This window comes from Benincasa hispida, chromosome 2, assembly GCF_027475165.1.
Source record: "Benincasa hispida cultivar pf3 chromosome 2, pf3_genome.v1.1, whole genome shotgun sequence".
Taxonomy (NCBI): Eukaryota; Viridiplantae; Streptophyta; class Magnoliopsida; order Cucurbitales; family Cucurbitaceae; genus Benincasa; species Benincasa hispida.
Genome location: NC_143479.1, coordinates 19,995,239 through 20,008,216, shown reverse-complemented (window position 1 = coordinate 20,008,216; position 12,978 = coordinate 19,995,239). Strand labels below are relative to the sequence as shown.

General features: G+C 28.8%; 1 protein-coding gene across 2 annotated transcripts; it reads right to left on the bottom strand.

Annotated features, from left to right (window-relative positions):
* Positions 1-643: 643 nt before the first annotated feature.
* On the bottom strand, positions 644-6,916 carry LOC120071930 (Reticulon family protein). 2 transcript variants are annotated; one of them, XM_039024368.2, is made up of 9 exons: positions 5,783-6,916; positions 5,659-5,712; positions 5,466-5,568; positions 5,289-5,363; positions 4,999-5,143; positions 3,393-3,462; positions 2,710-2,775; positions 1,401-1,523; positions 644-1,054 (listed from the first exon to the last, which is right to left on the bottom strand). In XM_039024368.2, exons 1-9 carry the CDS (start codon positions 6,594-6,596, stop codon positions 876-878), a joined length of 1,629 nt encoding a protein of 542 aa, XP_038880296.2. In that variant the 5' UTR covers positions 6,597-6,916; the 3' UTR covers positions 644-875. The 2 variants fall into 2 exon arrangements, with proteins under 2 accessions (XP_038880296.2, XP_038880295.2); XM_039024367.2 differs by having other exon boundaries at positions 644-1,068; positions 5,783-6,905.
* Positions 6,917-12,978: the final 6,062 nt, after the last annotated feature.

The following is a 12,978-nucleotide window of genomic DNA, read 5'->3' as shown; positions in this document are numbered from 1 at the left end:
TATTGCTCTCTGATTTACATATATTCTTATCCTTTTGAATGAATGCATCTATCTGGTCTTGGGGTATGATGAGAGTGCTAAGGTCATGTCAACTTACTTGAGATGGTTTGATGCATCTACGGATCTTAGTTTGGTGCATCTATGGATCTCACCTCTCTAGTTATTTGTTCAAAAAATAAAAGTTTTACACGTGATTTTTCCAAACGGAAAGTAATATATAGAAGTGTAAATGGATACACTTACAAAAATTTAGTGTTTAAATTGATATTATTAGTTCGGGATTTAAATTGATACAACCTAAAGTGTAGAAATATATATCGATATTTTTCACCCATTCTTAATTTAACCATTATTTCTCATTTTTCCCGAGTCTAATGAAATTTAACCCCAAGCTAAATGCAAGGGGTATTTAAAAGATTTATTAAAAGATTAAAGACTAAATTAGAAGATTTTAAAATACCAGAATTAAAATGGACGTAGGCCTAAGTCCACCTAAAAAGTATTAATTTCATAGTATTATTTTTGTTAGGTTTTTAAGACCAAAAAAAATAATAATAAATAAAAAAACTAAAACTAAAACCACGATCTCAAATATCTATCTCGAACCTACACTCTAATTTTTTTATTTTTTCTGTTAAAAAAATAAAACTATAATGGATTGCTTGATTTTATTGAACTAACCCACAAATATTTACATAGAAACTAAAAAAACCCGAGCGATCAATATTTTTTTTTCTTTTTTAGAGAAAAAAAAAAGGTCGAGAAAAATTGACCATATAATATCAAACAGCAAACATCTGCCTATGCTGATTGAAGTTGAAAGCTAATAATAATAAAGACCCAAAATTTATTTTCTAAGAAAATTGATTTTATTCTCAAAATTTCTTCTTTTGTTTGGCACTGCCGATGCCTCCAAAAAGGGACCCACTGCCATACTTTTCCTTTCCAATAGAAGCTTGACACGTGTCTCCATCTTCTTCAACCTCATCTTCTTCCCACTCCTCTGTTTGTAAAGATTGCTGGTAATATCGAAACGCCACAAATAGCATAAATGCTGCAACAATAAAACTACTTAATAATTATTTTCAAAAAAGTTAAAAAAAAAACATTTGTTATGAAATCAACTATCAAGTAGTAAACACTAAAAAAATTGGCATAGAGATTTACATAATTTATTAACAATATGTTAGTTACGTCCATGAACAGTGAAAGGACATTCTAACGAGTCGTCAATATAAACGTATCTTAATCGACATAAAGACATGTACTCTTAACAACATAGTTTAGTGGATAATGCATTAATTATGATGTGAAACGTCAATTTTCAACCCTAATAATGGTTGATGTAAAATAATAATAATTTCGAGTTGTTGAATTCGAAAGGAGTGAGAAATAATTACCAGCCCAAACACGAGCGACTACTGAGGACAAGTTCCATACAAGTACGAAGATTGCTACAGCTACTCCCTTCTTATGAGAACATGACTCCCATGCATCACGAAACCGTCGAACCCAAAATTTTGCTGCAATGGCCCAATTAAAATGTTAATTGCGTTGAGGAATTGTAATTGGGCCCAAGGTCCATCAAGGCCCAATGTTGCTGGGTGGGTGGGTTAAACTAGATCTTGTGACTTTTGGACCGGTCGGCCCAAATCTTGGAGCCCACCTTGATAGCGTGCCGTGGGCTTATGGATCCACAATAGAAGATGAGCTTTAATATATTATGTATTAATTAAAAAATATATATATTTTTAGTGAAGTTAAGTTTGTTTTGTAGATCAATAGTTTTTTTAGTGGGATAATCAAACATCTAACCATAACCATGAAATCAATAGGTATAAATTATATATTAGTATAATAAACCATTTATCAACCAAAATGAAAGTAAAAGTTCTTGCAACCATGTAAATAAAATAATAGTCTAAACGAGAAAATGGTTGTTTAAGGGGGGAAAAAAAAGTTGAAAGATATTTTTTTGGTTTCTAGGTTTTGGGTTTTGTTTTTATTTGGTCTCTACATTTCAAAATTATTACATATCTTATTCTTAAGTTTTGAGTTTGATTTCAATTTAGTCCCCAAGTTTCAAAATGTTACAATTTTATTTATGCAGTTTGTGTTTTGTTTCAATTTGCACTAGGTTTCGAGATTTATATTTTCAACTTCGATTTTTTTACTGAACCTTCATTTTCAATATGTGTTAATGTATATTAATTAATTTATAAGAGTTATAATTAATTATGTTTCACTATCTTTTCATCATTATTAAAATGAATTTTATAATTTGAGTTCATAATTATTGAAAATTAATTAATAGACATTAACGTCAAATAAGAATATTTAATAAAAATCGAAGTTAAAAACGTAAAACTTTGAAACTTAAGGATGAAATGAAATGAATCTTAAGGATAAAATTATAACATTTTGAAACATATGAACTAAATTAAAATCAAATTCAAAACTTAAAACAATAAACCTTTGAAATTTAATTATCAAATAAAAATTAAGTTCTAAAACCTAGAATAGAAAAGGGGTTTTTTTATCCAAAAGAAAAAGAAAAAGAAAAATGTTGAATAATTTGGGAAAGGAGAAGAGTGGGGCAGGGAGAAAGAAAAGTACGAAAAAGGTGTTGAAGAGTGACATTGGGAACATAACTCAACGGTATCGTGAAAGGGACAAAAGTGACATTTTAGTATACATAAATAAATGTACCGTAAGCAGCCAGGTGCGAGGAATACGAAGAGCAGACTTTAGGTACAGTAAATACTCCAAAAAATCCTACACACACAAATTTAATTCACATAAATTAAAACGCTAAAGGACTTTATTATATTAGTATACATAAATAAATAAATATGCTCTACCTTATTTATCAAGTTTCATTTGTTTAGTAAACTAAAATATCGTTAAAGTATGAATTTCATTACTAGAATTTAGTTGTTATAATTTATAATTAGAATTTAGTTCATCTAAGTTTAATACTCAAAATGAATTTCTAGTAGAGACTATTTACGAGGATTCTAATTCCTATTAAACCATGGAGAGTATTCATTAGATTTTATCAAATTAAGGATTAAATTTCAATTTTTTCCCAAAATGTAGAAAGTTTGTAATTTAACTTCAAGATATTATATTTTAGACTAAAAGAGGAAGAGCTCAAATTTTGTATGTTAGAAAAAGAAGTTAAACTACAAACTTAATCAACCTTCCACATTTTTAAGATTCATGAATCTAAAAATAAAATGGATATAATAAATAAATTAATTTTCAAAAAGAAAAAAAGAAAAAAGAAAATAGAAAATTAATGAATTGGAGGTTAAAAAGATGGAAGAAAGTTGAATTGTTTATATTGAGATGTGAAATGAAGGGAAATTAATGTAAAATATAATTCTCACCCCATTTGGCGACTTTCCAGACGGTTATGGAGCTGCCACATCTAGCCAAGGCAAATAGCAGTACAGCCAGCTGCATCATTGCAAATAAATCAACCATTATTTCTGTACCTTCTTCAATTTTTTTTCAATATATATATATTTCCCCCCTAAATTTTGGGTGTAATTTTTATTTAGTCCATGGATTTTCAAACGTCATATATTTGATTCTTAAGTTTTAAGTTTTATTTTAATTTAATCCATAAGTTTCAAAATGTTATAATTTTACCCTTGAGATTTGAGTTTTGTTTCGATTTGGTCCCTAAATTTCAAGATTTTACATTTTTAATCACGATTTTTCATTAAATATTCATTTTCCATCGTTGATGTCAATATTTATTAATTCTTTAAAAATAGTTATGAAGTGAAATTATTAATTTTAAAAATAGTGAAACTTAATTAATTATAATTCTTTTAGTAATTTTTAATTTATTAGCATAAATTAATACTAAAGATGGAAAAATAAGTATTTAGTGAATAATCAAAGTTAAAAGTGTGAATCTTTAAATATAGGGACCAAATTGAAGCAAAACCTAAATATCAAAGGTAAAATTGTAACATTTTGAAACTTATATACTAAATTGAAATCAAACTCAAAACAAAGACTAAGGCCCCGTTTGATAACCATTTTATTTTTTGTTTTTGTGTTTGAAAAATAAGCATATGAATACACTACTTTCATCTCAAAATTTCTTCCTTTATTATCTAATTTTCACAATGTTTAAAAAACCAAGTCAAATTTTGAAAACTGAAAAAAAAAATAACTTTTAAAACCTTGTTTTTATTTTTGAAATTTGACTAAGAATTCAACAATTGTATTTTAAGAAAAATGCAAATCATTATAAGAAATATGGATGAAATAAGCATAATTTTAAAAAACAAAAACAAAAAACCAAATGATTACCAGAAGGGACTAAATGTGTAACATTTTTAAACATAGGGACTAAATAGAAATTACATCCAAAATCTAAGGATCAGAAAGCTATTTTCCCTATACATACAACCCTAAATTTTAGATTTAATTTTTATATGGTCCCTTTCAAAAAGTAACACTTTTTAATCTTTAAATTTTGAATTTGGTTTCAATTTAGTCCCTAAATTTTAAGATGTTACAATTTTACTTTTGAGATCTGAGTTGTGTTTAATTGGGTTCTAAATTTCAAGATATATTTGAACATTTAACTTTTTTTTTCCTTTTCTAAATATTCACTCAATTATTAATGACAACGTCTATTATTGGTGTTATTATCTATTAATTAATTTAAAATTATTATGAAGTAAAATTTTAAATTTATTTTAATAGTGATAAAAAAAAATAGAGAAACATAATTAATTATAATGTTTAGTTTTTTAATTAATTAAAAGATATTAATATTAATACTAAAGAAAAAATCTTGAAATTAAAAAAAATGATAAAATGGTAATATTTTGAAAAACTAAATTGAAATCAAAACGGATGGTGTAAACCTGTGAACAAGATGGAAAAAACCAAACAAAAACATAGGGACAAAAATGTATTTTTACCTTACAATAATTAAATTTATTATTATAGACAAGAGCAAAATCCTACCTTCATTGTAGTTGCAGGATCTCCACAAAACAGAGCTCTGAGTTTTAATAAGAACTCATTGAAATAAGGGAGTACCAATTTAAGAACCCAAATTGCTTCTTCTTCTCCAATCACATGCCTTACATTGTCCATATCAATGGCTCCCCTGAAATTTTGTGATTCCCATTAACAAACAAACAAGTACAGACAAAAAACTCTCACATTCTTCTTCTTCTTCTTCTTCATCTTCTTCTTCTCTTAATTCACTCACAACTCACAACCGATTCTCATGAAAAAATTAATCAAATTACCTGCAAATAATGGATCTATACAAGAACGTGGCAGCAAGATAGAAGAGTCCCACATATGACACCACAGAAATAAAGCTGCAGAAAACAGAGTACTTTAGATTTCATTTTTTCATGGAAATTTGGGTTTGATTATGAATTTTTCAGAGCTACCCAGATGGGATTTTTTATGTTTCTCACCTGATGTTGATGTCCTCAGTATAGGAAGATGATATTATAATAAAAGATCCAATCCCAAAAACGAAAGCAGATCTCGATACTTCCTTCCACATTACTAAGTCCACTGACCAAAAAGTAAAAACAATTGGGTTGAGAAATCTTTAAGATCCAAGAGATGAAGAAAAAGAAGAAGAGGATCGTGAATTCAATGTACCTAAGTTTTGCAATTTGTTGCTTTTTTCTTGGAAGCAGTGATATTCGTTTGAAGCTGACAATTACAGAACAGAATGTTCAAGAACAAGAATTGCTTTAATGGAAGAATAATGGATTTTACTTACTGAAAGTGGGTTTAGTGGAAACTGGAACTGGTTTTTCGTAGATTTGGTGGAATTTCTTCACCTCATTCACGGCTTTTTTGGGTTCTGGTAAATTGATCTCCTTGATATCGAAGCTTTCCTTCTCAATTTCAATGTCTTCTTCTTCTTCTTCTTCTTCCTCCTCCTCTGTTTCCTCCTCTTCATTGGCTTCATTTTCATCTTGAACATCACTGTCATTGATCGAAACTTTTTGACTCGAAACGGTTGAAATATGGCAGACTCCAAATTCTTTACAAGATGTCTCAATCTCAACTTGGGGTTTCTCAATTTCCTTAACAGATCCATGGATTCCCTTCTCGACTTCATCCAAATCCTTATTTGATTCTGATTCTGGATTTTGAAGATGCTCTGAATTTTTCCCATTTCTTCCACCGACAACAACAATAGCTTTAGCATTTTCATCGACGATCGTTTTAATGGAATCTGATTTCACCTTCCTGAGTTGAATTGGGGTTTTTTCATTTCTCTCAACCAATTCAGATTTTGACTTCCTTAGCTGATTTGGGCTTCTCTCAATTTCTTCAGATCTCATCTTCCTGAGCTGAATTGGGCTCTTCCCTTTTCCAATCTGAATTGGGGATTTTTCAGATCCCTCCAAACCAATTCTCTTGGACATTGCTCTTGTTACAGCTCTACCTTCTTTATTACTTCCATTTTCTCCATTGAAAACCTTAATCCCACCTTTGACTTCATCCATCTTCATTCTGCTCTCCCAAACAGACCCTGAAACCACAGTACTACTACTAACCCCTGCTTTTCTTCTACCCAAATCCATCTTTCCTTTTATTCCCCAACCCCTTTTTTCTCTCTTTCTAGTAATTACAGATTGACATTGATGGATATGAAGCTTTAAGATGAAGAAATGGCGGTTGGTGGGGAGGACATTGGGATACCTTTGAAAAGCAGAGTAAAAGCAGAGTGAGAGAGAAAGAGGGGGAAGAAGATTGAGTTTCAATCCAAGAGAGAGATGGGTTCCTCTTTATCCTTTTTTTTTTTTTTTTTTCTGCTTTTTCTTTTCTGATTTATAAAGAAAAGAAAAAGAAAGGCAAGGGAGGAGGGGTTGTGGGGTTGAAATGATTAGGGTGTGTTTAGGATGATGGGTGTTGGGTATTTTTATTTTATTAAAAAGTAAGTGTGTAAGGATCTTCAAAAGCACTGTTTTCCAAAGCCATTACAGCTACTGCATGTTAAACTGTAGAAATGAACATGGGTTTGAAAGAGAGAGAGAGAGAGAGAGATGGAAACAATGGCTTTCTCTTCTGTTCTCTTCATTTTGTCTTCTGTAACAAATGGCAGATGAAAGTTTGGTGCTTTTTTAAGTAGTAGTCCCAAATTCCAGTGTCTTTTTTTTGCTTGCTTGCTTTAGAAACCTACTGGGAAAGGAAGGAGACTAGAATTTCTATGGTTATCGTTACCATGGAAACAAAATCAATTAGCAAAGAAGAAAGAATAAGAATTAATCGACACACTGATTTACGTAAGTAGTATATTATTAGTGAAAAATATCTAATAATACAAGGGCGAATGAAATTAGAGGATTTATTTAGGACACTTCTCTAAATCTTAAGCCCAAGAATGTAAATAATGCTTAAATGATTACGAATTAGGTTTTGAAAACAACCTACGAGCGAGGTCCCGTACTTGTCATTTGGAGCATCATAACATCTATGTATGACATCTTATTGTTGATTCTTATGGTGGTGGTTATAGCTGGAGAAAGAGAGGAATTTTGGCAGAGCATTGTTTGACAATTGTGGCTCTGTTACATCAAACAAGTTTCAGTTGTTAGTATTGTGTCTATTGTTACACATTTTACTCCCAATTTTGGAATTTAGGTATGATATTAACCTACAATAACATGGCAACGTTTGAATCTTAATTTTCATAGATTATTCTAATGAACTTTTACTAGTTTTGAAAAGTTTCATCATCATTTCAAAAAATAGAGATATTTTTTAGGGATAATTACAAATATAACAATTAAACGTAAAGTAGTAATAAATATAACACATTGCAAAATAATTTGCAAATATAACAAAATTAGCTCTCAAAACCATTACCAATAGAGTCTATCACTAATAAGAATCTTTCCACGATAGAGTCTATCATTGATAGATTTTACTTTATTTACAATTCTTTAAAAATGTTGTTATACACTTAATTATTAACTATAAAAGTGTCACCAATTACAATTACTTTTTTTTTTTTTGTAAATGTATTGTAATTAAAGTGTGAGGTGAAGAATCAAACATTTGACCTCGAAGTCGATAATAATGTTTATATTAGTCGAACCTTATTCTAATTACCTGACTAAGTCGTAAAAGTATTTTTTTTTTTTTTTTGTGATTTAAGGCTCCAATTTTTAAGAATATAGTAAGATACAAAATGTGAGTTAAAATCGTTGAATCTAATCATCAATGAGTGGGGATATTTTTCTTTAAAAAAAAAGGAACAAAAATAATTGAGATTGAAAAGAAAGCCCCAATAAATATAATAAACGCCGTAGTTTGAAAGGAAGAAATCAAAATTTCCAAGAAACGAGCAGCGTAGTACAGAAGAAAATGCCAAACGGTGAAAATTAATTTCACCAAAATCTACGTTTGTAATCCTATGCTCATTCTAGTTTATTCCTTTTTTTTAAGCAACAATTTCACGTAGACAAATAACAATTTGACGTAGAATAAACGGTGTAGTTTATTCTAGGTTATAGAAAATAAAAGGGACAAATAACAAAAACCACGTTTTAAATATGACCGTAGTTACAATTACATTCTTAAACTTTTACTTTTAAAAACTAAAACCTCAAACTTATATTAATGTTAAGATTAGGTTAAATTGGACCTTGATACAATTATATAAGTTTGAGGGTTGAATTTTATCTGGGTTCAATTTCTACAATTATTATAAGTTCGAGGGTCCAATTTTAACACTTGTAAAAGTCTAAGGGTCCAATTTTTACAATAGAAAATTTGATAGTGTAATTACAGCTAACACCATACTTTAAGGTTGGTTTTTACAATTTATCTTATTAAAAAACGAAAAATAAAAATAAAAAGATAAAATTGTTTACCAAAGGTATGAGAGGTTTCATGTAAGTACACATGTTGTAGTACTAGAATGTGGTTTCATTTATTAAAAAGATATATATATATATATAAAAATGGAATGTAGTTTCAAAATCCAGTTTTTGCTTTAAAAAATTTTAGACTAAAATGATAGGATATTATAGACTTTTTCACTTTCTTAATTAATAAATTAGAATAAATATATCATATTTTTAAACTATCCAGGTTAAAATATGGGGATGGTACATGTATTTTGGAATTTAATTTTTTTTTCATATATATTTAATAAATCTTAAATTTGATCTCTCAAAGTCAAATTTTATCAAAATTGATTCAGATCGAACAATAATTTTCATCGAATGTGGGATTTTTTTTTTCAAAATTTATGGTGAATAAATAGTAAAATATTTTGAAGAAATCAATAAACTAATAATAATGACTAAAATTATTAAAAATACAAGAATTATAATTCAACATTTAAAATTACAGTGATTGAAATTGAATAAATATCAAACCAAAATGATATTTTTTATATTTTTGACATTTTTAATTTTTTTAATTTGAACTTGGAAAGTATAAATTCTTATCCTAACCTTTCAATTTTATCGAATTTCAAATTTTCATTAGTGTTGCAATATTTACTTAGACTGGGATAAAGGCTACAATACAAAATGTAAGTTTCTTATGGAATTAATGAAACTCCAAGAAAAATTAGTGAGCAAATTTAGTCAAATTCATATTTGAACAGACATAAAAAAAATTACAATACATGTTTAACCTTACGTTTCTATAACGATGAAATTGAAAATTTAGATTTTATCCATTTTAGTCATGGTACTTTTACAATGTTCATTTTGATCCCTATAATTTTAATTTGGGTTCATTTTGGTCTCTCAACTTTCAAAATGTTCATTTGATCCTTATGCTTTAACTCGGGTTCATTTTCTTTCAAGAAATGACTATTTTGACCTCTTAAAATTGAAATATAAATGAGAATGATGAGACCAAAATGGTCACTTTTTTAGAGTACACGGATCAAAATGAACTAAAGTTAAGAGTACAAAGACCAAAATAAATTAGAGTTGAAAGTATATGATCCAAAATAGTATTTAAATCGAGATTTATTGTTAAAGTTTAAGGTTGTTTTCAAATATAGAAAAATAAGTCAACTTATTTATAAATAAAGTAACATGCTATTGTCTATCAATAATAGACAAATGATAGACCATCAATAATATTTTACTATATTTACAAATATTTCTAATAATTTTGTCACAAATAGTTTAATACACGACAAATTCAAGGATAAAAGAAGCAAACAAAGACCTAAATTTTCAGTACAAGCAAAAGACAATTTTGTTCAAAACTCTTGGACAAATTTTTATACTGGAGACTTAAACAAGACGTAAGCATATTCTAATAGAATTCAAATAAGATATTCATATCAAACACATTCGATAATTGACACCCTTTTCCCATTTAAAAAATAAAATTAAAAAAAAAACATCGATGAATAAAGTTAGAGCTACTGTATTAAATTGATGCGATTAATTAAATAGGGAGGGTTTAATTTATCTGGGAAGGGTGTCAGATAATGAATATATTACGTTTGTTAAATATCAAAATTAATTTGAAAGTTTGAAAGTTTAATTTTAATATTTATATAAATTTAAGGATTCAATTTTTATAATCGAAAGTTTGAAGATATATTTACATGATTTTTTTACCATTTTCTATTCTTAAATTTTAAAACATAATAGACTTAATTGAAACCTTTTAAAAAGTAGAATCACAATGCTAATGTGAAGCAAAGAAGAAGCACATACTGAAAAAGGAAACCTATGGTCGCATTATTTCTGCAGAGAATTTTTAGATTGAGGCTGTGTTTAAAAGTAATTTTAAAACCATCTAAAATCACTCTAAAACATATTTTTAGTCATTAAAAATTAATTTAATATTAAATTTTACATTTTTAAATGTAGTTTTTATACCATCAAATTTATTTTTGAATAATTAAAATATGTTTCATAGTGATTTTAACTAGAGATATCCACTGTTTCCATGAAGATTTCCCATTTAGGAGAAGAATGAGGGAAAGAGTGGGGAAAAAATTATTCACAAATTAAATGGGGACAGGGATGGGGAGCCGCCGCCCCGTTCTCTGTCCCTGCCCGTTAAGATTTATTATTATATTTAGTATTTATTATTTATTATAATAACTTGATGTTATGTTATTTATTTTTATTATATAAATATTATATTTAACTTTCAAGATTATTGTTTAATGGTCAAAATAATGAATATGTTTGAATTTGCGTTTTAAAAAAAGTATATGTTTGAATTCTAATAAATTTAGATTATATATGTGAATAATTAGATAGATAACTATTTTCTTCAACTTGAAAAATCTGAGCTTTAAATTCTAATTGCCCATGCGAAACTGATAATATAAAAGTTAATCATTTGATTAAAACTTTTCCATAATAATGATTTACGTTAATTAATTTTTATATATAAAAAAAATCAACGGAAAAAAATTCTCCACAAAGAACTCGATCCCCGCGAATTTTATGTGGAATCCAAGCCCCAATTCCCGTAAGGAATTTGACGGGAACAAGGAATGAAATGGGGAGTGAAGAAGCTGTCTCCAACCCCACCCCGCCCATGGACATCTTTAATTTTAACCATTTCAGAATCATTTTCATACATGCCTTAATAGCTCTATTGAAGACCAAAATACATGGAAATGAATTTGGTTAAATATCACTTTTAATCACTAAACTTTAATGAAACTAACAATTTAGTCACTACAACTTTCAAATACGTAACGGTTGAACGAGAAATTTTGGACCAATCACAAGTCACCACGTCGTTTGCTAAATTATCGACGAATTTTTAAATCATTGACTTTGGGTCCAATTAGAAGTTGGCACATGTCTCGAATTGTGACAAGTTTCGATGACGTCACGCGGATGAATCAGATGAGATTAAATTGGTCTAATTTGATATTACTATTTGGGCTTAAAGTCCAAACTACAAAAAAAGTTGAATTGGACCTAAATTCCAAATCAGGCCCAAAACCAATTAATTGGGCTCAAGGTCAGGCTCATGAACCAACCAAGCCCACAAAACCCACCCGAGAACTCTATAAATAGAGAAGTTCTCTTTATTTATAAGGGCAGACTCCTGACTTGAAGCTTCTATTTCAAGCTCTGAAGTTGCACCAAGACTCTTGAAGCTGCACTCCTATAAGGCAGAAGATTTTGAAGACACAAATACTCTTCCAAGACTTCTATTTCAAACTTACACTCCTATAAGGCAGAAGACCTTTGAAGACACAAATACTCTTCTAAGAAGACTTCTACTTCAAGCTTCCAAGACTTCTACTTCAAGAATGTTCGGTGCTCCAAGTCAAAGCATATTCATCCAACTGAGAGAGAATCGGATGATCAAATATTAGAGATCAAACCACATCGCATCAAATCAACTCCAACATCAACACCAACTCAAGAACTCCACGAAACACGTTTCTCCGGAAACCTCGTGCGAACAGTAACAATATAGTGCTCGAATTTTGAAAAGTAACAATTTAGTATACGTACTTTCCAATTTGTTACAATTTAGTTTTTATCATGAAAAATATTATCAAAACTTAATGGAATTTTGTACATATGTAGATCAACAATAAACTGAGCGAAAAACAATTTTTTTTTTATAAACTCTAAAGATTAAGTCATTATATATAACAAAGTTGACACTTAATTTTGAAGACCTTTTTCAAAATAAAGATAAAATTGTTATAAATTTTAAAGTACATTAAGTAAATAATTACTTATCCAAGAACTAAATCGTTACCATCTAAAATTTAAATACTTATTACTTCTACCAAAATTTTGGAAGGAATCCCAGGAGAGGCATAGGGGGGCAGCGAGGGGACAGAGGCCTTCACTTTTAGGGCTGAACATGTGCCTCCAAAAGGAAATCACTTCAATTATAATACCCTTCTAATTTCTACTTCTATCTACCACTCAAAATTTGTCCATTTCATCCCCCACCGACACACTCATAGCCCCTAATCTCAATTTTTTTTTT

What these genes read in the sequence shown, in the direction of transcription:
- LOC120071930 (XM_039024367.2), bottom strand. Translation starts at nt 6,596, where the DNA reads ATGGATTTGGGTAGAAGAAAAGCAGGGGTTAGTAGTAGTACTGTGGTT. An exon ending in ATCCTGCAACTACAATGAAG is followed by an intron (nt 3,463 to 4,998) that starts GTAGGATTTTGC and finishes GCAATGATGCAG; the next exon opens with CTGGCTGTACTGCTATTTGC. An exon ending in CTCGCACCTGGCTGCTTACG is followed by an intron (nt 1,524 to 2,709) that starts GTACATTTATTT and finishes GGGCCATTGCAG; the next exon opens with CAAAATTTTGGGTTCGACGG.